The 23,975-nt window shown below is 55.5% G+C and overlaps 1 protein-coding gene and 1 long non-coding RNA gene across 2 annotated transcripts; both read right to left on the bottom strand.

The window, feature by feature from the left end:
- Positions 1-1,066: 1,066 nt before the first annotated feature.
- LOC118156924 lies at positions 1,067-23,428 on the bottom strand. Its single transcript, XR_004746496.1, has 4 exons — positions 23,387-23,428; positions 22,024-22,300; positions 1,200-1,211; positions 1,067-1,078 (listed from the first exon to the last, which is right to left on the bottom strand). It is a non-coding gene; the product is annotated as an uncharacterized LOC118156924 (long non-coding RNA).
- On the bottom strand, positions 15,558-20,018 carry LOC118156922 (protein Tob2-like). Its single transcript, XM_035311151.1, has 2 exons — positions 19,721-20,018; positions 15,558-16,858 (listed from the first exon to the last, which is right to left on the bottom strand). Exon 2 carries the CDS (start codon positions 16,768-16,770, stop codon positions 15,748-15,750), a length of 1,023 nt encoding a protein of 340 aa, XP_035167042.1. The 5' UTR covers positions 16,771-16,858; positions 19,721-20,018; the 3' UTR covers positions 15,558-15,747.
- Positions 23,429-23,975: the final 547 nt, after the last annotated feature.

Below are 23,975 nucleotides of genomic sequence, written 5' to 3' on the forward strand. Positions count from 1 at the left end.
CGTATATGCAGGTTATTCAGAAAATTCTGTTCCTGTAAAGCTTTTTCAGAGGCATTCAGTTTTTAAACTCAATAGTCTGAGGGAATTCCTATCTGTTCTATTTGGCCTGAAATTGTTACCTCTTGGATAGAAATATTGGATTTGGTTTCAGACGTGACACTGATCTGTCCCAGTCATTCAGTGGGATGGATGATAAATGTGCACAGTATTTATATAAAGATAATAAATCTAATCTTAATTTTACTGCATGTTACGTTGTTTAATCTCTTGGATGTCTACTCCTTGAGGCTGTCTAAATAATTCCTACAAATGTAGCTGCTCTTCAAAGCAGTCTATAAAGTGCATTTGAGATCATTCTGACTGAAAGATCCTATAGGAACGAAGGAGAAAATAAAGATTGTATAGTGGCTGGGTAAAACTGTATTGCCATAAATTATTTTAATTTATATATGAATCTCTTGTCCCAAATTGCTTATTTTGTACATAAACCTACGCACTCCTGGCAGCTGATAGGTGAAAATAAAGGTGCTTAAACAGCAGTCTAATGAGGAAAGGGCATTTCACTGTTGCAGAGTTGATATTATTTTATATTTCCATTTATTACACTTTTTTAAATGTATAAACCACAGATTTGAATTCTCAAAGTCTTCAGCTTGGATTTTGTGAGTAGTTTAAATCCTCTCACCTCTCTGCTCATAACTGGTTTTTAAGAAAAAGAAAAGCTTTTGTTTAAAATTGTAAAATTTTGACTGTATTAAATTCTGTTAGTACCCTTCCTTTTTAAGAAATAAAATGTATATTCCACTATACTGAGATTCAGTAGTTTTGTTCTCTAGATATTATACAGTGTGCTATACACCTCAACTGCCAGCATGACACCTGCAATTCGCATTACAATTGATCAGCTGTGTCATATCTTCCTCTTCCTGTGATTAGTCTCTTGCTGTTTCCCATGTGTTAACTATTAGATGTGAAGGTAACACGTATACCATTTTACCTCTTTTTTTTCTAAATGAATTGATTTCAAAAACACTGCAGGGTGTTCTCCCCACCCCACCCCACCCCATTTTTGGTCCTCCTGGAGTGACTGAGTTCTTATAGGTAAGGGGAGAAATCCTAACTAGCAGTTAGCTGCAGAAACTTTGTTTTTGTGTTGTCTGTTACTTTGGGACTGACTACAGCCTTGAAATAATCAGAACTTAGTTTTCTTTCTGTTGTGGGAAGAAGCAGAGTTTAGAGTAAATAGGTCTTGAATATGAGGATAGCTTTTTTCATTCCTTTCCTTTGTAACCTAGTGGAAAGGAGGGGTAAGAAATGCCTGCTATATATGCTCAGTGTCTGAGTGGAAAAGGCAGCTTCCAGAGAAAAATGTGTTTAGCTTCCTTGGCCTCTTCAGGTCTGTGATAATTCTACCTGAGATTTATGCACTCAGGGAAAAGATCACTGGCATTGTGCATCTGGAGTATTGTAGCATATCGAGAAAATACGGCAAGATAGTTTGGTTCTTTGCTTTTGTTAGAAGTATTTGGTTATGGTTAGTGATGGGGGGCACAGGTAAGAAGGCAGTCATATTTCAAAGAGGAAGGATGAAAGGGGGGAGATGGAATTTCTGATCCAATTGTACAGGTGGAGACTTAATCCACATGGGTGTTCGTCACCAATAATTTTGACATCTGAGGGAGGGAAGAGGTATCTAGTCAAGGCATTATGTGAGGTCCACGGAGACTGGGTTGGCCTCTTGTTCGTCAGGATAATCTTGAAATGTATACATGAAGATGACAACCTGCAACCTACCATGGTGGATTAGCAAATAAGTTCATATAATTTTGGAGTGGGAAGAAAGTGTAAATGAGTTGCTCTTCTCTGGCTGTTTTCCAGAGCCATGGAATGATTAGTGACTCAGACGATTTGTGCATGAAAGCTAAAAGCTGTTTAGAGGGAGTAGCCTGACCTGTACCATGTACTGAAGGTCAAGGACATGACCTGGCCAAGTCAAAGAATTGCAATAGAAACTGCGTGGATACAAAGATGTGTTGGATGTATCCTGGCATTTCTTGGCCTTAATACTAGAATCAGTGGAAGATATTTAGTGTTTGTTCCCTGTTATAAGGACAGCTGGCAGCAGCATGAATGTTGTGCATTATGCAGTGCCTTCTTTTCAGGGAGATTGTATGTTCTCTAGGGTGGGTGGGGGGTGAGCTTATGAATGTGCCAACTCTGCACATTGTATTGCTAGTTCCCTTCAGGAAATGAAAGTGCTTTCTCTTGTTTGTAGCTGTTAGTGATCTGAAAGATGGAAAAAAAGGCAACATCTTACTTAGCCTCCTTCCTGTTGCATGCTGAGGGGGATCTGCAGACCTCAGGACTCAAACTGTATTCCTTTTTGTTCCTTCTGTCCTGCTCTGCTCTGATCCACAGAGGAGTAAGGAAAGGATCTGTCTTCTGCTTGGTTTGTAGTGCTCTGTAGCTGCAGCTGGAATGCCTTGGTTGACAAAGGTGCAACAGTTGTATCCGCCAAGTTCCAGGTGTTGCTCTTGGTTGTGGCACATGGTTAAACACCTCCAGTGAAGAAAACATCTTAAGTATCTTCAGTGGCTTTCAAATGACAACTCTTAAAGCTGGGATGCCTGTTGGGCTGTGAGAGGCAAGAGTGCCTAGGCTGCAAAAGTGATTTCAACTTCCACTTGCCCCTGAATTCTCCTTCAGCCATTTTATGGCATTGAAGCCCTGTGTGAGTGTTTAAACAAGAAGAATGGAGTCAACCGAAGACCAGGCTGATACCTTCTCTGCTGATATTCAAAGCTGGGAGGCAGCCTACTATGTGGAGTAGTAGCAGGACCTGCAGCAGGGTGGGCGTCCCAGCTGCTAGGTGGAACATTGCTGGAGATCCTGTGTATATACCAGACTCCCCAGCCAATGTTACCTGCAGTACGACAGCGCAGCCCCTCACCTGTCCTGGAATGGGAGGCAGAGGGGATGGCGACACAGTTGTGTAAAGAGGCCTCAGGGCAGGAGGTCTGCCCTGCCCCAGCTGCTGGGAGGAGAAGGCAGTCAGGGGGAGGAGGTGGGAAGGGAGATCAGTGCTGCGTGGGAGAACCAAGCAGGGCTGAGGAGTGAAAAGGCAATAGAAGAAAATGGAGTGAACCAGTCAGGAGGGATTCAAGCCAGAAGTTGGCTGTTTATGTTGGAAAGGTAGGGGTGGGGGATGTCCCAGGAAATAATAGCAAGAAGGCAACATGGGTTGTTATGTGGAGTAAAAGGAAAGGCACTGGCGGTATTCCAGATGTGGCAAGAAGTGAGTTCATGTACCTTTTCCTTTTTGTGCTTGATGACAAGTTTAATAAGGTCAAAGCTGACTCTTGAATGTCTTAATCCTGAAATTTGCTTCCAGCCTGTGAGAAAACAGGCTTAGCAACCCAGTTCTGCTTGAGCCCTCGAGCAGCAAGCCTTTGAGTGAGACCCACAGAAGCAGCGTGCTGTGGCAGGAAGCCTTGTAGCCAGCAATACCAAGGGGCCAAATGTCTGCACTGCCCCACTCCAGACTTGAGCTATAGGCGCACCCATGCCACTATGCTTCTCAGCCAGCTTGTGCTTGAGAAACCTGCCTGTGAAAAGCTGCTTCCTCCCAGGGAAAAGCTGCTTCAGCCAGCTCCGGTCTTTGTAGTAAGACAGTGCATTAATTTTATTCTGGTGGCTGCTTGCTTGCTCCTAAAGCTTTATATATTACCTATATATATGTGAAATACTTAAACTGAGGAGAAGTAGCTTCCTCACCGTTCTCATGGACTGATACGCAGCCTCAGTGAAGCAAGCAGTGGATGCTCCAGTGCTACTCTCCCATTTGGGACGCTGCTGCAGCCCAGGAAAAGATGCCACTTGCAAATCCATCTCATGCTGAAGCTAAGCCCAGCTTGGTCAAGGTACAAGCCTGCAGGCCTCCTGTGGGACATGAGGTTTTGGGCCTTGCTGCATGCGTCTTCTAGGCGGTTAGGACCTGTCATGTATGCTCGCTGCCTCACGCAGCACAAGTGCCCCAAAAATCTGTGAGATCAGGACAAGTCGCAGAGCCAAGGACGTGCGCCCTACAAGTAGCTTCACCACAAGGAGCTCACTACTTTTAGTACTCCCAAGGCCTGCTGACCCAAAATGGCTCCTGGGAGCGGATGAATATCGCACTGTTGCGGTGTGCCACCATTTAGGGGGAGCAGAAAGACAGTCTCCATCAGAGCCTGGCGTGGGGGTGCCAGACCTGGTGAGGGCCTCAGAGCGTGGCTGTGGGCTGGGACACAGCACGGTCTGCAGCAGCCACTGCGAGCTGTGGGCTTGCCACCCTCATTGACAATGTAGAATTGCTCAGAAAATCAGAGCTGCTTCCTCTGCCTGTGCCCATCTGGTTGATAACACGGGGAATTGGTATCTTCAGCCCTTCCAGAGCTCCACTGTCAAATAAAGACATCCTGAGATGTGCTTAGCTGTGGTGTTTTCACCCATCTTCGCTGGCAGCGAGGAAGAACCAGAGCTCAGACTTGTCTTCAGGGCATCTCCTACGCTGTTTTTCACCAAGGCCGGGCCCGTGCCATAGTGTAAGGCATTTCAACGTTCCCCTGGTGTCCCCTCTCACGACAAGGACCCCGCGAGCGGGCGCTGCCAAATGGCGGCGGGGCGGCGCCATGATGGCGGCCCGCCGCCAGGTGGCGGTGCGGCCGCGCGCAGGGCCCCGTGAGGAGCCGAGGGGCCGCGGGAGGCTGCGGGCAGCGGCAGGGCTCCCAGCTCGGGGCAGCTCTGCTGGGAGCGTTGTCCTGATCTGTGGGCTTGGTGCCCGTGTCCGGGCACAGGGAACGCTTGGCCACCTTGTCCTGAACGCACCCCTTGCTGCCCACCGTCACGCTCCGCGCTGGAGGGTGCGAACGTGGCGCAGGGGAGAGCAAAGGTGTCTCCAGCGAGCCCGGCTCCTGCAGCGGGACGAGGCAGCCAAGGACTCGCAGAAGGGCACTCACTGCTCCCCACCGTGAGCAAGTGCTCAAGCTCCCCAGGCAGCCCCAGCACACCAAGCCCGAGGGAAATGCCTTCCTGGCCCTCGAGCTGGCTTTGTCTTGAGCCCGTGAGCAAAACAAACCAACACACCCAGCGTGTGACTAAGAGCCCTCAGGAGCCCGCAGGAGCGGCCCTGCTCCTTCTCCGTGCCTCACCCAACCCCTGTGGCTAGCCCTGGCCAGAGAGGTTACAGAGGTGAAGGAAATGAAACAGTTTCCTAAAAACCCAAAAGGCAGAGAGGTGACCTCTGCTTTGCCTCTTCAAGGATCCGGGCGGACACGGAAGCAGAAGACTAATAACACATCACCTAAAGAGGATGTGACATGCTGAGGTTTCAGCTCTGTACCTGTCCCGCTGGGGACCAGCCTGGGGACACAACTGCAGGCTTTATTCCAGAATTTCAGATGCATATGGCTCATTCCTCAAGAGGAATCTCTCTTCTCCTGCCATGCAGTCACTACCAGCAGCCACATTTCTTAACTAGGCTTCTTCTGCCCACCTTCCAGCCTGACAGGCTGTCACAGGATTTTATACCGTGGCTGGCTAGGAGCTTCTTTCTATTTTTAAGTCTCAATGTATTTGTGAGCCACATGAGCTTCTAGGAGTATGGATCAGACTTTTGCCCTAGCATATATTCATGATGCACAGAGCATATCCCACCTCAGCCTCCCCTGTTTCAGATTAAACAAGCCACGCACTCACAATGGCTGCTTGCCAAATTCCCCTTTCCCTAATGGCTGGGCTCGGTACCTGTCACAGGTTAAATCCACCCTTCCTGAAGACGGATGGTTAGCCCAGCCTCTGCAATACTGTGTGAAGTGGTTTGTCTCACCAGAAAATTCTTTGCTAGGCATGTCCTTGAAATTAGTATCTCCATGCAGAGCCCAAGTTGCAGGACACAGTAGCTTCTACCTGTTGTCCATCTGGTCCAACCATCCACCTACCACCAATATTGCCCACTAATACTTTCTACCACAGTCAGCAGGAGACAACCCACAGGGCCGTGTCAGGCACCGTGCGCCCCTGCTCTGGGCTGTCTGTCTCTTGCCCTCTCTCTGATGGAGCGGGTGGCACTGGGGTCTCACGTTTCCACATGACAAGATTTTTGTTTTTCCCCTCGAGATCCCTTCCACTTGGCTTGGAGGAATTGTGATCACCTGCCGGCTGGAGGAGGAGGGAGTGACCTTTAAAGTTACAGGGAGAGAACAAGGCAGGAAAGGCAAGAAGAGGCATGCTGAAGGAGCGGAGGGAAGGCAGGGGACTATTTATGGGTGAGGAGAGGGCCTGGAGAGGGAGGGACAGGTGAGGACACACAGCACGAGGGAGGTGGAAAGGTGCAGTACAGGAGGGCTGGGAGAGGATGCTTCTGCCAGGTACCACCAACCCTATGCTTGTTCCTTTGTGGCAACAGGAGGCCTTGCTCAGGGATGGCTTAGCAGAGCCACCAGCACCAATTGCCCCTCTATGGCTAGCCTAGACTGAAGCTGGGGCTGCAGGAAGAGCTGGGAAAGTATGGAGGGGACATGTAAAAACAGCCCCCTTCTAATTTTTTCAGTTCTCATTTGCCACGTGTGCATGACCCAAGGCCTCCCAGCTCCCGTTTGCACTGTAAGGTACGTAACAAGAGACACGCAGGCATGTCTGCGGGCTGGGAGCGACGTGACATTTACCTGGCCCATCCCAGCCCCCAGCCCTTCCAAAGCCAAGAGCAGATTGGAGCCGCTGAGCTGGCTGTGCTGCTTCTGGGGAGTGGGCTGTGGGAAGGGCCAGGGGCGTCAGAGGGCAAAATAGCACTCCGTGTCCCCAGTGCGGCCGTGCCTGGGCTTGGCGCTGCTCCACGTGCCTTGTCCCTACCTCTGGAGCAGCCCAGAGCCACGAATACTGCTGACTTGGGGCAATTCCAGAGCAAACAGGGCTGTGCGTGTGGTGGCAGGTCAGGAGGACAGTGCCTCAGCCTCCCAGCCTATCTCATCCAGAAACACCTCCACCCCTCCCACCTTCTGGCCAGGAACTGAGCCATATGTCTGCTCACTGTGGGATCCTCTCCTTCCAAAGATCACCGGCTTTCACGCTGCACAAGCCAGCAGCCGGACCGCCTTGGGGAACGCGTGAGTCACTGCGGTGCGGTTATTTAAAGCGTGTCTCCCGAGTGCCAGCCACGTGCCTGCGCGCTGCAGGCTGAGGCGGAAAGCGCCGTCGGGGCCTGGGGTTGATACCCGGAGGGCCGGGCCACATGAATTATTTCCAAAACCACGAGCCCACCGTGCTTCCCAGGAGGTGCCCGTGTTGCTGCCCGTGGTCGGTCGCTGCACGCGGTCTGTCAGGCAGATGCAGGGGAGGCATCACCTGTGGCTGCTGTGCTGGCACCGGGGTTGTGCTCGGCTTCTCCCGGTGCCGGAGCGGGAGCCAGAACCTCCTCCTGAAACCTCAGGCAGCTGCGGGCTTCCAACAACTGTTAGGAAATGGATGTCTTCACTAGTAAATATTTATGGCATATTCTAACTACTCCCTGATGTTTTCCATTAGGACCGACATCCCAGAGCAATGAGTAAGCCCCAGCGAATGCCCTTCCTGGCTCAGCATCACTCAGCCGGGCCTGCCAAGGGGCCTGGCCTGTGAATGAGCACAGGCTTGGGGAAGTTCCTCTCCCCCTGCTCCTCGCTGGCACTGACAGTGGCAGGACTGCACCACACAAGCCTCAGGTACACAAGGTCCTAGGGACACACCGGGGTTAGGCTGAGCCTCGCCACCGTCCTGTCCTGCTGAGGGGCAGTGACAACCCCCAGACATCCACGTTCAAGCGGTCCCACTGGGAGGACAAGCCAGCTGAGGCCAGACCAGGCATTGCTAGGGTGTGGAAAAGGCAGCTCACCAGTGAGTGTGGCGTCCTGCCTGGCAGGGAGCGGAGAGGAGCTGAAAGAACAGGGCTTTGCATGGGGATCCCCTGCGGAGCAGCTAGATGGAAGTTCTCAGCTGTGTCTTCCTGTGAAAGGGATTTCCTCTGGTCCACTTACCCCTCCAGGAGTCTCTTGAGGCCACCAGGAGGGTCTTCTCCCTCCTCGAGCTCTCACAGGTACCTTCCTCATTGGTAACATAAAACATCTCATTTGAAAGCATCACGAAGGTGTCAGGGAAGAGATTTCTGCTAATTGCTCATTAAGCATTTCCAGAAAAAGCCAGGCTTGTCTTTTCCAAGATGTGACAGTAACAGCAGAAGAAAGATGTGCCCGGCATGGGAGCTGTTCCCCTCGCCAGGCCCTGCTCCTTCCTGCACCCCTTTTCCTCCCCACTGTCCTCCCGCCAGCGGGCTGCTGTTGCTCCTCCAGCTCTCCCTCTATAGGATATCCCCTGCTTTTATTCCTTTGCTTTCTCTGTGTAGTTTTTCTTGGGTAGACTTTGCTCTTAGCATTTCTTTTGCTCTGTCCTCGTCCTTGTCCTTTCCCCTCTCCTCACGTTGCCACATTTCTCTCCCCTGCACTCACCAGTCATGGTGGCCGCTGACCAGAACAGTGCTGGAGCCGTCAATAAAAAATAAAAATTAATAGTAAAAAAATACCCTCTCCCACAAACTGCACTGCTGCCCCAAACACCTCTTCCACCCGAGACCTTGGGCTCCAAGCCCATCTGCAGCCCGAACCTCTCCCAGCTGAGCCCTCCTCCTACACAGCCCCAGCGCAGATCTCCGCTGCTTGTTGCTACAGCTGTGAAAGCAGGGGCTGACACTGCAGGGGAGGGAGCGGAGCTGCTCCAGACACGTGCTTCATGCACCAGCTCGCTGGTTAATCTACACCAGGCCCTCGGAGGCTGATGTTTACTGTATCCGTTCTGTCCGCTGCCAGGAGTCCACGTGCTGCTGGACCACGTGCGCCTCTGGCCCTTCACGGCAGCGATGGACGTGCTCGGGGGCTGTGCAGAGCCCACGCTGGGCCTGGCCCCAGCTAATAAGCACCCAAAAGTCTTCTCCGTTGTGAAGCTGTTTCCTGGCTGTGAGACAAAGCCCGGCGGTGGGAGGCGGGCAGCCCAGAGCCGCGTCCAGGTGGGCTGACGGCCTGACACCTCGGCGACGAAGCCGGGTGAGCTCAGTCCTGAGGTATTTTTGTCATAGTGGAGCTGTGAATCGCAGCTTCCCGGCTAAATTGTGCTTGAGTAATGCTCTCATGACTTGACTATCTCCCCAACATTTTAATTAGTCATTTCTGCCTTCCCTCCCGCGACACGGTATTAGTGCGAAATTATTGTTATTAGCACAAAATGGCGGCCCTCCCGCCCACAGCCACACAGCTCTTTTCAGGCTGGGGCTGTATTCTGGTGACAAGGACCGATCTCAAAGACATTTTTGGAGCCACTGGAGGAAGAAGCATCAACGTGGTGAAACAGACCCAGCAGCAGACCTTTCGCCCCTTTTCTTCGCAGCCTACGTGGGGGGTGGCACCCAAGGGCCTGTGGTGCTCCCGCCGAAGTCAACTCCGTTGGATATTGAGTGCAAGAGGAGACACAGGCCTGGGGAAGGACAGCAAGGACAAGAGCTCGGGACAGAGAAGGTTCAGAGGGTTCATGCGTCCCTGACTGCCCTGAGCATAAGCAAGACAAGCTGCAGCCGTCCCCCTGCTTTACCCAGCGCATGGCAGGAGCTCTGAGTGCCCACAAATAACAGCCTGGTGATCCCAGAAACCTGCCTCCCTTTCGGCTTGAGCAATTAGCCCGTGCCCAACGTTTCCATTAGCAAGCGAACCAAATGATGGCATTAGCTGGCTTTGACATAATCCTGTTTGCCTACAAAGAGTACACAAACTCCCGCTTCTGTAAGCACAGCCGGAGTCAAACTGCATCAGCAGCTCTGGTCAGAGCTCTGCGCCTCTTTTTAACCAGTTCTTCAGCCTGCTCAGAAAAATCTCGCCTAGCTTTTCCTGCTTGTCATCTTGCAGGCCTTTTGCTGAGCTCTTTGTGCACTCCTGCAGTTTCTGCTGCCACTCTGCAGCCTCTCCTCTCCTCCCCGGCAGCTCCCCTGCATAGCTTCGCCTCTGGTCAGTGGGGCCCAAGTGCCTCAGGCCGTTTGCAGCAGAGGCGCAGCGCAGGAATTCAGTAAGACAAACACGTCTTTCATCAGACCGTGCCATTTGTGCCCCTCTGTCATCACGTTGCATCAGCACCCACCATGTGTCAATGCCCCGTTGCCGCTTTGCTTCTGATTAAGCCCTTCTGGAGTTTAATGAGTTTTCCTCCTTCTCTAAACCAGTGGTCATGGGTATGGTCACCCCAGTAATCCCAGGGTAATTTGGGGCATCCTGGGAGGGGTGGCAGAGCCGAACGCAGCTGCAAGCACCTTTCAAAGGCAGCAGGGTGTTTTGGAGACTTCCTACAAAGCAAGAATCCACCTTGCAAAACCCATCGTCCCAGGCAGCCAGCAGAGACTGGTCTGAACAAGCCATTCGAACCAGCTCCCCTCAGCTCCAGCCACTTCTGCAATCCTCGCCTCTGCCACCTGCTCTGTCATTAGCTCCTGGGCTGCTGCCAGTGGCTGTGGCAACACCTGAGCGACTAATTGGGCTCTTGCAGCAGCACCAAGAGCGCTGGGGAGCCCCTGCCAGCTGAGCTGGCTGCTCTGGGACGTGCTCCCGTCGCTCCGTGCCATGCAGACGTTTGCGCAAACACCGCGTTGCTGCGCGGAGGGCGGCTGGGGCCAGCCAGCGAGGGCACGTGGGGAAACGGGAACGGGAGAAGCCTTGGGGGGGAAAGGGGGAATCAGCCCCACCGGAGGTGAGTGGTGCAGGGGAGAGTCTGGTGGAGCTGAGAAGAGACAAGAAAGAGAAGGATGGGGGAGGAGGAGTCTCCCTTCCTGGCCTGCCCGGTGAAGAGCATCCACAAGGGAGAACAGAGAGGCTCAGCTGCGGGCCAATGTGAGTGTTTAACCCCCCAAGGCAAGGTGCGAGGAGGCCAGGGCTCACCCAGCCACAGCACAAGGAGATGCTGCAGGCAGGGGTGAAGCAGGCTGTGCCCGAGGGCAGGAGGCTTTTGAGTGGCTGGGAGGTGGAGAGCCGTGGCCCTGCAGCCTGCCTTGCCCGTGGCAGGGCCTCGACAGCCAGGCTCAGCCGCTGCCACCCCAGGGTAAGAGCCTCCAAGTGACAATCACCTGCAGGAGGAAGGGTGGCGCCCTCCGGGAGCAGCAGTTGCCAATTCCCTCACCACCAACCTCCCCGATGAAATTCGGTGTTGTGCATTCATCCAAGACCAGATGTGGGGGGAGGTAAAGACCAGAGCAGCCAACGGCCTCGCCGGGCAGAGCTCCATGCCCGTTCTGCTGGCAGCACAGCTGGTGGGCCTGGACACCCTGCTCCAGCGAGGAGTTCTGGTGGTTGTGGCTCCACCACAACACTGGGCAGCTCCCACCAGCTCCCCCAGCCCTACGTGCATGGCGCTGGCTGGGGGTAAGGCAGCCGTGCAACTTGACGGGACGCTGCGGGTGGTGTAAATGCCGACGTCCAGCCCCGACTGGTTCTCGAGTATGCGGCTCTACTGGACAGGCAAGGGAGAGCCAGGTCTGCGCTTCCCCGACAAGGCTTTGCAGGGTCCTGCTGTGGTCCCCGGGTGACCCAGCACGACGAGTTCCTCCTGCTTTCCAGGAACGCGGAGAGGCGCGGGGCCCCGGTGAGCCAGGCGCTGCTGAGTGGAGCCACCAGGCTGCGGAGCAGCGGGAGACGCTCTCCTGCTGGAGCCAAGCCGGGTTGTTTTGCTGGGGCTGTATTTAACACACAGTCCACGGCGCTGCTGCCTCACAGCCGGCTTTGCACGCTTGCATTAGGCTGTGGGTGCCAACCCCCTCCGGCTCCCGACGCAGCCGACTCGTGCTGGCGATGGCTGCTCACGGGCTGCGAAGTGCCAGGCTGAAGCGTGGCCTTTTCCTCCTGAGCCGTCTCCTCCTTTCGGGTGAGAGCCCGCCCGGTGACTCAAGTCGTGAGTTTCCCTTCTCAACACCAGGACACCCTCCTTGGGGACCGACCCGGTCGCTGCCCGAGCCCGGCATCAAGCTCCCGGCCAAACCCACGCCACAGCCAAGCGAACGCGGAGCAAGGAGCAGGCGGGCACAGCTGCGGGTTCCCATTTCCAGAAACGTGTCTAAGGACAAGAGGTGGTGCGTGCTTCAGATAAATGATTGCAAGGGGGTTGAGACACCAAGGCGAAAAAACAGCTTTGCCACTTGGCAGAGCGCGGCAGTCACGTGGGGCACAGCCTGCGGGAGCAGGAGCCCGCTTCCCGGGGCTCACAATCCAAGGACAAAGCTCCTCCTGGAAGAAATGCAGGGTAGAGGGGCCGAGGGCACGGGTGGGATGCCCGCTGCGAGGACCAGCACCACGTTTGTTTCCTCAGACACATTCAGCTGGGCTCCCTCCAGCTGCTTTGCGAGGAGGCGGCACAGGGAGCCCCCATCCCTGGGAAGGCAGCAGCAGGGCCGCAGGCTAAGCTGGGGAAGCGGTCGCACAGGCACAGGCAAGAAAAGGCATTTCGGCATCTTCCTCGGCACGGAGCAGCTGTCCCATGTCCTTCTGCTAAAAAGGAGCTCCCCATTGCAGGAATTCTGACTAAAGCTGAGTGGTGAGGGGTTAAAAACAAAAATAAAAATTACAGTCACCAGTGGCTGTTCTCATTTCCAGATGCGAGCCCACCCCGCTATGAGAAGTCACTGTGGATGAACATTCAGAACAGGGGACGGGTTCTGCACACAGCTGGAGGCTTCCTTCGCTCAGCGAGTACCCCAGAGGTAAGCCTGAAGCGAGCTGCAGCTCCTGCAGGAGCACAGAGAGCAAAGCAGCCATCCTGCAAACAGCACGCCCGCCCCAGTGAGCGCTGCCTGGGAAGGCTCTGCCTCCACTCCAGCCCCTGCAGGAAGAGGAGCCGGGTATTTCAGGAACTCCCTTGACCGCATGGCTCCAGGGCCCTGCGCACCAAATGCCAAGAATCCCGCTCCCTGCTCTCCCCAGGGAGCTGTATCTCAGGTACCGACCCCGTCGGTGAGGCAGCCTCCCCTTCTTCCCCTGCTATTTTCGGCAGCGGGAGGCGGGAGCTGCCCTCGCTGTGGCACATGAGCAGGGCTGGGCTGCTCCCACCGCAGCAAAGCCTCCGCCGAGCTCCCCCCAACCCAGCGCCTGCGAGGGGAGGGCACCCAGTGCTGCTCCAGGCCCCGGGAACCCTGCACCGCCCTGCCTACACCCCCCAGGCACAGCAGCTCCCACCGCAGGTCCCTCCGAACAGCACCAGACGACACAGAATTATTATATCATGCTTTTAATACAAACTTAAAAAAATCTGGAACAATAGAAACTGTACAGATTTGATCAACCTTTGTTTTTTTTTTTTTTTGTTTTTAACTAGATCTCTAGACACACCACTGTCCCGTTCCAAAATATTGCACAACATTCTGAATACAAAACTCTGATTGTATTCCTCCTTCGCTAAAGAAAAAAAATAAGGAAAAAAAAAAAAAAAAAAAGACAGCAACCCCCTGGTTCCCCCTCTCAGTAGCCCCCTTCTTGGAAAGAAACCCAGGCGAAGCGCACACAGAAACCCTCCGCACGGAGACATACAGACTTCGGTCCTCTCTCACTCATTCTCTCCACAAGGCAACTGTCGACTCACTCCTCGGAGAGGGGCGGGAGGGAAAGGAGGGAGGCTGAGTGGGGAGAAAGGACTCTTCACCGCTTTTTTCTAAAGTTTTTTTTCCTGAAAAAATATTTTTCTCTCCTCTTTTTAAGAAAAAATCTTGAAAAGAAAAAAATTACATTTTTTTACGTTAGAAATATACATATATTATATATACCTCTTACATTTTACAAATGTAGCAAATTATTCAATACAAACGGACGTCAACAAAAAGAACACAAACCCATAAAAAATAAAAGTTAAAAAAAAAATTCTCTCTTCTCTTCCTAAGAAACCAGGTAAATTAGTGCAGGTTTTAAAAAATAAAATTGAAGCTGAACGCCTACATCCAAGACTAGAAAAGACCCGAAAAGGCCGTTAGTTTCCCTTGCTGCCTGAGGCTGGAGGAACGTTTCTGAAGCACGCTTTTTCCCGTCAGGACGCGGAGGGGTTGGTCCCTCCTTCCACTCGCACCATGGTTTTTCACACGGGTGTGACACGCGGGGCAGGGCAAAGCGGCATCGAAGCTTCACACGCACGAGCAGGAGGCGGGGAACCTCGCCTCTCCCCTCTTGCCCTCTGCCAGAGAGGGGCGCGCCGTCCCGCAGGCGGCTGTGGGGACGCTGGGGGACGCGGGGGCAGCCAGGTCCCGCGGGGCTGGCGGTCAGCAGCACGCTCCCGGGGAGAGGGAGGGGGTGGCAGTGGTAACATCCGCAAGTGGGGGGTTAAAACCCAACAGAAAACCAAGCAAGAAAGGAAAACCCGACAGCTCAGCTGTTCCCGAGCCCCCTGCCCCAGCTACGGACGCCGTTTCGGGGAAGCCGCCTGGGCTCCGCTCCCCTCACCCACCCGCCGTGCCGGTCATAGCTCGATGGCGGCACGCGGCCCGCTCGGGCTCTGCCTCTCACGGCCACCCCGTGAGGTGGAAGCTCTCCTTGACGAGGTCTGAGGAGCAGCAGCCTCCCCGGGACAGCCCCGCTGCCTCTGCGGAGGCTCACTGGCAGCACAGCTACGGGGAAGCTCAAGGAGAGGGAAAAGCACAAGCTGGAGCCCCTCTGCCCTGAACAGGGACGTCCTGGGGGAGCACGCCGGTTCGGCAGCCACGGGAGAAGTGGGTTTCAGAGGGTGCTCCAGAGACATTGTTCAAAGAAAACCAAACCCGAGGTTTGGGAGGCAGCAAAGAGCTTATTTTTCTTTTAAAACACGGAACCTCAAAGACTGGAGTCTCATCACCGTCCTCTTTGCCCTCCTCCATACTCCCACCACAGCCTCCGGGGAGGCCTCCGTCCCGCCTGGAGGTCCCAGCCCCACTGGGCACGCGGAGGCGTTCCCTGTGCCGCAGGGACCCTGACGCAGAAGCGACCTGCAGACCCTTACACCACCACTCAAGACAGCAGCTTCAACAACGCAGCCCTTCCTCTTCCCCAACAGTGCCGCCTCTCCAACTGAAAAGGAAAGAACCCCCTCTCCGAGATCAAAGAGACAAAATTCACAGCCGGCAACGAGAACTCGGACCTAGGACCGAAGGCTCAGCACCGCCCCCGGGGCGGGCGGGCAGTGTTTGTGTACCATGGGGCTGCCCCCCGGTGCTTCCAGCGCACAGCCCCAGCCCGGCGAGCCCGGAGCACCGCCAGTGCGACGCCCTGAGCCCGCGGGCACAGCCGGTGCTCTCCGTCCACACGCAGAACCCTAACAGCAGAGCCCAGCCCACCCGCACGCCGTCAGGGCGCGGCCCTCCATCGACACCGGGGAACGGGAGCGCTGTGACCGACGTCTGCACCACTCCTGGGCTGGGGGAACGGGAACCGAACAACCCGAGGCTCGTTTGAGGAGTAAAAAAGTTGAGTAGGAAAAAAGCACAGGGACTGAGTTAAAAAACAAGTCAGTGCTTCAGGAGCGTTGCCAGCACAGCGCAACAACACCGGGCTCTCTCATTTTCCAAGAAGCTATATTTATAAGATTTGAATATTTTCTGTATATTTCTAGTTTTCTTTTCTCTCCCTCTTTTTATTTTTTTTGTGTGTGTTGTTGTTGTGTCCCCCCTCCCGCCCCCGCCCCCAATACTCTCCTTCCTGGTGTTCAGTTGGCCAGGACGACAGGCTGGAACGACTGGCTGGGGTACTGCATGGCGTTCAGGTTGTAGCTGAGTCCTTCCACGAAGGGAGACTTCTCCAAGAAGAGGCTGTTGGTGCTGCCGCCGAAGACCTGAGCCATATCGAAGGTGCCGCCCGCGCCGGCGCCGAACTGCGAGGCCGGCGGGATGCTGCTGGCCTGGCTCTCGCCGGCACCGCCGTCGAAGAAGAGGCCGCCGGCTCCCGGCGAGCCGCCGCTGTAAACGAACTCCTTGGCGTTGGGGGAGAGCTGCGACTGCGGGGCTTGGCTCCCAGCGCTCCCGACGAAGTTCAGAGAGTGCATGGACAGGGAGAGGCCCTTGTGCTTCAGCAGGTTGGTGGTGGGAGACCGGACCATCCTCGGCTGCGGCGCGGCCCCCGCTCCGCTGCCCCCTCCCCCGGCTCCTCCGCCCTTCTTCATCTTGGTCGAGCCAAACTTGGTGGCGGCGAACGTGGCGGTGGTGAAGGTGATGGGCTGCGCAGAGCGCGGGATGAAGGTGGGGCTGGGCGACTGGCCGAAGGAGGGGGACGGGGAGTTGGACAGCGAGTTGTCCTGGCTGCCGATGGGGACGAACACCTGGGCGTCGGGGTTGAAGCTGCTCTTGATTTCTTTGTCCAGCTCCGCGGCTTGGCAGCCCTCGCTGTCGTCCAGGTAGAGGACCTTGACGGAGCCCTTCTCGCCGATCTGGTAGGACACCTCGAAAGGATCGATCCAGACGCTCAGCTCCTCCGGCACGTTGGCGCGCACATCCTCCACCGCCAGCCCGCTGCGCTTGGCCGCCAGCTCCACCACCGGGTCCACCGTCTCCCCGATGTGGACGCAGCGATAGCCCGATCCCTTCAGAGGCTTCTCCGGGTACCAGTGACCCTCATATTTCTTCTTCAGCAGGCGCTCTAGCTCCTCACCGAACAGGTCCGCCCGCCTCCGAGGAAGCTTGTTGTACAGGTATGAGATGATGAAGTTAAGAGCAACTTTAATCTCCAGATGCATACTCCCTTCGCAGCAAGCAAGTCAGGGCAGCGTATTGAAAGAAACAAGGTGACACACACACATAGACGAGATTTGGCTCCAAGCAGACCTAGGAAAAGAGAGGAAAAAGAAGGATGGAGATGAGCAAAAGGAATGAGTCTCCAATTCTGTTGAGATGAACAGCCGTGCTGCTCCATGAACAGAAGCAGGACGAGAAGCTTGCAGAACGAGCAGTGCTGCTCGCTAGGGGTCTGCCCAAACATACCAGCCCTCAAACAGAGATGCTGGTGGGGAAGAGCCTCCCGGTCCTGCGCAGAAGGAATAGGAGCGTAGCTGCTCTCAGCAGTAGGCTACACTTACCTCGCTGCCAAGTACCGCTGCTGACACCAGGCAGGCCACCTGGCTGCTCTGGCAGGGCCACGGCAGCACAGCGAGTGTGCCTCCCCGCGCCCGGCGGCTTCCAGCAGGGCTCACCTGCGCCCGGCCGGCCGGAGCACACGAGCACCACCCGAAAAGCCTCGTGACTCGCTCGGCACCGGGACAGCGGGGCCAGCCCCTCCTCGGGGAGGCTAAGGAGCAAGGGAGGGTGCTGAGGCACCAGCTGCCAGGCCGTGTATGCCACCCCTTGACTGGCAAGCACATCGGTATCTTATTAAGTGTACCCGGTGGAGGCTCTGCCTACCTACGAGCCTAAAATCCCAGCTTAATTTGGATGGGGGCAGGGCCGTAAGACACGTAGGTGCCGACAGCCTGTCCACAGTTCACATCCCTGATCCCTGCGCTGGAGGCCGAGCTGTGCCAGGAGCCGGTACCTGCTTAATAAAACCCAGAACTGCTTGCTGATGACTGAAGCCTTCCTTTCTTCCCTCCCTCCCGAGGACGTCCCTGGAACTGGGAGAACCCACAGAAGCCCGGCGTGAAGCCACAACACGCAGCTCTCCCATTACACGCGGATTTGGGAGTGTTTGCCGGGGCACAAACCCCCCAGGTAGGTCAGCACCGCGCTCCGCCGCCCATCCAAAGCAATCGAATCCCACAGCTATTTCACGAGGAAGCACGCTTCCAGCAGCCCACACGCCTCACCGCGGGCGAGCAGAATATCCAGTTTTTAATTGGCGGCTTAGTCAGAGGCTGCTCAGCCTTCAGCTGCCCTCACCTTGCTCAAACAGACACACCGCGTTCAACCGTCTTCCTAAAATGGGCTTCGGGGATGCTCTCACGCAGCGCTCGGCGGTGTTTGCGTCGTGTGCCAATTATTTGGGGGTGGGGACGGAGCACAAACATCGGGTGTCAGCAATCCCCTGGGAGACCGGGAACCCCGGCAGCACGGCCACGTACCCAGGCCAACCTCGGCCAGGAGGCGGAAGGACTGACCAGACTTGTTTGCTTGGTCGGGGTTAGTGGACGAAAAGAATTAAATAAGCAAATTCTAAGGAAACCCTCAAGTATTTTTAGGCTTTGTTACTAAAAAAGCAGGGTGTGGATTCTGTGCTTTTTTTTTCAGTACTAATCCGAGTCCAAGGAGGCTTAGTTTAAGGACTACGGCAACCAAAAGCAGATCCCACACCTCGAGTCTGCCAACAACGAGGTCAGTTCGGGAAGGAATTCCTTTCAGGTTTAACTCAGCAACAAGAAAAAACACAGGAACAAGAGGATGGAAATGCAGGAACCAAGCCTTGCCTTTAACACCTGCTTTAAGGAATTCCTGAGGTGTAAAACAAGTTGTGTTGGGGCGCTGGGGCCTGACCACGAATGGATGAACACCGAAGGAGAAACAAGCAACCAGTTTTTGCAGGGCCCAGCAAGGAGGTGCCATTTCCAGAAGGTAGGCGAGCCAGTGCTGAGACAAAGCCCTTTCTAGAGAAAATGGCATCAAGCAAAACCCCGAAGAGCCCATCTATAAGTGTTAGAGAGCATGTGTAGGGCCCGTGCTACCTCAGGCGGGGTTATGCGGCACCCCGCTGGACCTTTGGCTGTGAGGCACCTGGGGCAGCTTGGGATCCCTGCAAACTGTGCGGGAAGGGAACGGTTTGTTCATCCTGTGTGGTAAATCCTAACCCAGACGCCAAGTTTAGTAAGAAATGCACATTTACAGGCTGAGAATGGCACAGAGCCGTGCTTGTCGCCGCCCTCGGTGGCACCCCACCGCCTCAATGCGCTCTGAGGAGCCCCCATGCCCATCGACCTTCCGCAGAAGGCAGCAAGGAGACAACTACAGCTCGCTGCCTCCCCTCCTTTTCCTTTTGCCGAGGAGGGCTCCCCCTGTCTAAAAGGGGCACGCTCTGTAAATTAAACACCACAAGCGCGGGTTCATCAGCCGAACGGCACCCGCCGTGCCCCCTGCCCGCCCTGCCCCTCAGGGGGGACACCCGGCGGCCATTAGCGGTGACCCAGCCGCGGCGCCTCCCGCCGGCCGCGAGGCACGCTGGGACTTGTAGTCCGCGCGCCCCCCCCCCCCCCCCCCCCTCCCCGTGACCTACTTCCCCTCCGAACTACGGCTCCCCGCCGGCCCCGGGGGGGGGGGCCCGGCCCGCCGCCCCGGCTCTGCCTCGGCGGGGCAGGGCGCAAAATTTTCCACGGCACATGCGCCCCGCCCGCACCCGCCCCGCAGCGCGGCGCCGGGGGCCGCCGGGCAGCCGCCGCCCCCCTCTCCCCTCCCTCCTCCTCCTCCTCCCTTTCCTCCGCCAAGGCCCGGAGCCCCCAGCCGGGCACGGCCCAAGGACGGGGGGCAGCCACTGCCCCCCGCCCCCCCCCAGCAGCCGCAGAGCCCCACAGCGGGGCTGCCCCCCCGGTTAAGGAGCCTTTGTTACAGCGGGGATGGGGATAGGGGGGTGTGGGGACGGGGGGAGCCCCTACACCGGTGACTTTCACACACCCCTCCGCCCCCCCCCCAAGCTCCGCTGGCCGCCCGGGGGTTAGGGGAGCAGCCCCACAGCCCAGCCCCCAAAGGGGGCCCTCAGCCCCCACTTACTTTGTCCTCGGCTCCGGGGGGGCTGCGTGCTGGTCCCTGCCCCGTCCCTCGCCTTCTCCCTGCCCGGCGCTGTCCTGCGGTTCCCTCCGCGGGGCGGGGTCCTCCCTCCGCGGGGCTGAGGCCCGGAGGTGCCGGGGGACGGCCAGGAGGTGAGGTGCGGGTACCGCTGCCCTGCGCCGCCGCCGGCCTCGCCTCGGCCCGGAGCCGCCCGCGCCCTGGCCCCAAGTGAGCCAACTCACGGCAAACTTTCACCCTTAGCAACCCCGCGCACGGATCCGCGCTGCCGCCCCGCGTGATGCGGCCCCGGGGGGCGGGCCGGGACTACTTCCCTCTGCCTCCGCCCCTCAGCGCCTCACGGGGCGGGGGGTGGGGGGGGGGAGGGCGCGTGTCTGTCTTTCTTCCCTTCCTCCACCACTTTTTATTTATTTATTTATTTATCTATTTATTTATTTATTATTTCTTCCGGGGGGAGCGGATTGAGCGTGGATCAAGCGGCCGCGGGGGGGCTGGGGGTGGAGGAATTGACCCGCGGCTTAGCCCGGTCCCTGCCCTGCCTGGAGCCCCCTCGGGGATCACCACCGTCCCCTGAGGCGACGAGACCGAGCCGCTGGAGCCGCCCCCGTGCCCCCCGCCCCCGGCTCCGCGGACTACTTAGCCGCCTCACACCCGTGCGCCTCCGCCCCCAGCGTAGGGCCGGCCCGGACGCGGCGGAGGCGAAGGGCCCGCAAGGTGCGCGAGCGGCCCCGTGCTAAAAATAACTGCGGCGTGTTAGCAACAGCGTCCCCATTGGCCGGCCCGGCCCGGCGGCGCCTCCGGATTGGTGCGCCGCCTCAGCCAGTGAGCAGCTGGGGGTGTGCGCGCGGCGCGGGGGCCGCCGGGAGTTGTAGTTCCACCGCCCCGTCGCGGTTCCTGTCACGGAGAGGCTGAGCCCGTGAGATCCTCCCGTTTCGCTTGGTTCTGAGTTCCCCCGGAAAGTCTCATCCCGGAGTCGGGTTTAATCTTGTAATTCGATGTTCTCGGCACACGGGCTGACGTGCAAACGTTTAATTTACACCCCTTTTCTAAAGGGATGAGCACGAGGGCCTCCAAAGCCGCTCCCCGTCCCCCTGGTTAAATAATTCTCCTTGGCATCCGTCCCCCAGACACTAAAATACCCAGTTACAACAAACATCAAGCTCCTCTCTTGCCCTACGTCCACCAAGACCTTCAGCATCTTTCTGGGCTTTGCTTCTCCTGCCTTGCTCAGGACCCCTTTCCCTGAGGGATTTTGGGTGCTGCCTTTGGGATTTTCGGTAATTTGCCACCGAACAGGACTTCTGAAGCCAGTCAATGCCACGCATTCAGCAGTTTAATACCGTCCTTTCCTTTCCAGACACTGCAACAGCAGCCACCGTCGCTCATATTCTCACTGATAAAAACAAAAAACAAAAACAAAACAAAACAAAAAAAACTTTGGAACATTTTTCTCCTGTAGGGGAAGGGAGAGAAGGGGAAGATTTATAAGAGCTATTACGAGCAGCCTTATTTTCATCGCTTCTGGTTTAAAGGGAATTCAGCTACAAAAGAACACGCTTTTTCTAATGCTCCCTTGCTTAGCTGGAAACCAAATCCTGTCAGGCAGCGACCAGGAAATTAAAAATGACGGCGCTATTTTTAGCACCATTAAGAAAAAAAAAAAAAAAAAAAAAAAGCAATTACATCGCTAAAATGCTATTGTTGTTTTAATAAGGTGTTACTAAGAGGGCGTCACACGTTAGGGCTCTTTAAAATACCTGCGCCTTGACCACGCTCCTTTAATTATCTGCTCACTGCTACGCACGCACGCGGAGGAATCCTGTCACCGGAGGAATCCTGTCACCAGAGGAATCCTGTACCAGAGGAATCCTGTCACCAGAGGAATCCTGTCACCGTATCCGCTCCCGCATTCTCGGCCATTTGGCTGTTACGTCAAGGCAAAGCTCCCCGGGCACCCGCGCACGGACAGGGCCGGAATTGCCAAGCCGCCAGGGCAGAGCGAGCCCTGCCGGGTGGCTGAACGCCGAGGAAGGGCAGGCAGGTTAGAGCCGGGCACAATTAACAGCGCCCGATCCTGAATCCTCTTTACATTCAAGTCACACGACAACCTCAAGGAAATGGAGTTTTTTTGTTGTTCCCCTGCTATCGACATAGGCAAAATGACAACTCCAGCTGATGCCCATAATGAGAAGATAACAGCTCCTGTGCAGAGAAGGGTTCTGAAGCAGGATTTCATCTGTGCGGCTCCCCCAGGGAAAGCTCGAGGTGGACTCGGGGCATTTGCTTACCTTCATTTTTAATTTATTAAAGGTAGTGCTTCAGGCTCAAGGGCTTTGTCAAGACAAAGTCTAGGTGATTCAATGGGCTGGAGGTGTGTTAGGAGAGTTATTTGCTGAGCTCAGTTGGAAGTTGTGACACCGTAGCTGGTCTTTGGTCTGAAGAGGCATGGAACAGGGAACATCCCGGTTTCAAAAGGCAGCGATGCCTTGTTAGTACTGGCAACAGAGGCCAATTTCTTCATAGGCCGAGAGTTCCCATGTTTCTCCTCCCCCCCAGTGTAAACAACTGAAATAAAAGGATTTTTTACTTATTACATAACATCCTTTGGATTAAAAAAAAAAAAAAAAAAAAAAAAGGAAAAACCGCAGTTAACTCTACCTAGAAAAGTAACGGCAGGACAGCATTTAGCTCCCCACAGCCAGGATTCGCAGCCAGCACCGCGGGAGCTGAGCTGCCACCAAGAGGCCTTGTCCCTCCCACCCTTCCTGGCAGCTGTCCTACAAGTCCTTCCCAACCCTGAGTCGCCTGAACTGGGATCCCCACGGTCTGGTGATGCCCTTCCAGGCCTCGGCAGGCACGCAGGAGCAGGACGCTTCTTGTCCCGCTCCCCATTCCCCACCCCAGCAAGGAGGCTTCCCCTCCAGCACGTGCTCTGGTCCTCAGTACCACCAGGAAATCTTGTACCGGCCAAGAGCTGTTTCAATGAGTTTCACTTTGTTTATCTGTTTCGGTAACAAATACTGCACTTTCCCGGTGGCCGCGCCTCGGTTTCATTTGCTGGTGACCAGGAATATTACCACGCAGGCAAGACTGACTTTTTCCAGGCTGCCCAACTGCATCCATTGCCCTTGTCCGCACGAGCAGCTTTAGGGCAACGTCCTGTCCGTGCTCTGAAAGAACCAGAAAGGCAGCGGCGCTGAACTGAGCTGAGCAACATTTGGCATTCTCCCCAGGGCTGTCCGAGCAAACAAGGCAAAGGGAAAAGAGCCCGTCCCTCCCTCTCTCCACCTGCCCAGTGACTCGGAACAACCAGAAACGGCAGCTTCACTCCCATCGCTGCCAGGACGCAGACCGATATACCCGGCAGCGAGAGGGCACCGCGAGTGCCAAGAAAGTAAGTGTGCTCAGCACTTGGGGGTGGGGGAAGGCACGGGGAATCTCGGATCTCTATAGCAACCCCTGGCTGCCTGATCCTGCTAAATGATCACGAACAAGGGCTGCTCCAAAACTAGATCTTCTAGGGGTCCCTGCACCAGGAGCGATAACAGAGAGAAGAAGTAATTCAAACTTAATTTCCTTCCGCCCTTGCCGAATGACTTTTCTCAGCTTAGAAACTTCGGGGAAAGACAAGAAAGCAGAAAGGATACGTACAAGCCTTCTGCGTTCCTCGTGTGGTAATCTGGGTGGCCTCACTGAGGGCAAGTGATAAATTCTGGCCAAAGTGATAAAGTTCCAGGTACAAAAAAATCCGCACGTCATGCGCCGGTTTTAAAGAAACACGGAATTTAACACAGCTGAGAACGGCTACGACATGAGCTTCCAAGCCAGGAACAAGAGCGAGCCGCTTATTCTGGCAGAAATAGCTTGAGAGAAGGGGTCTGAAGGGAACTGAGTATCTTGGCAAATGGCACCCACGTTAGTGAAAATTAACCAGAAACCGTGTAAGGGAACCACGGTGCAGAGAAAACATACAGACGCTCTCAGGACTGCAAAAAGCTTGAAGGAGAAAAGCTGGCAATTAATAGCTGGGGGGAGGGAGGGAGGAGCAGCTGAGATAGCTGTAGGAGCAGTCATGGCTACAGCCAGCTGCAGCAAGAAATGACTTCTAAGGGAAGGATTACAACTTGTCTGCTTGTTTTCACTCTTCACTGAAACACCTGAACAGCTGTAACGGGCAGAAGAGGCACTTAAGACACAAAGGAGTTGGAAGAATCAGTACTAGCTTCGGGGGAATAACTGA

The sequence above is a fragment of the Oxyura jamaicensis genome, assembly GCF_011077185.1.
Source record: "Oxyura jamaicensis isolate SHBP4307 breed ruddy duck chromosome 1 unlocalized genomic scaffold, BPBGC_Ojam_1.0 oxy1_random_OJ106550, whole genome shotgun sequence".
Classification (NCBI taxonomy): domain Eukaryota; kingdom Metazoa; phylum Chordata; class Aves; order Anseriformes; family Anatidae; genus Oxyura; species Oxyura jamaicensis.

Bases quoted from the DNA above. Each gene is read 5' to 3' on its own strand.
- LOC118156922 (XM_035311151.1), bottom strand. From the start codon at position 16,770: ATGCATCTGGAGATTAAAGTTGCTCTTAACTTCATCATCTCATACCTG.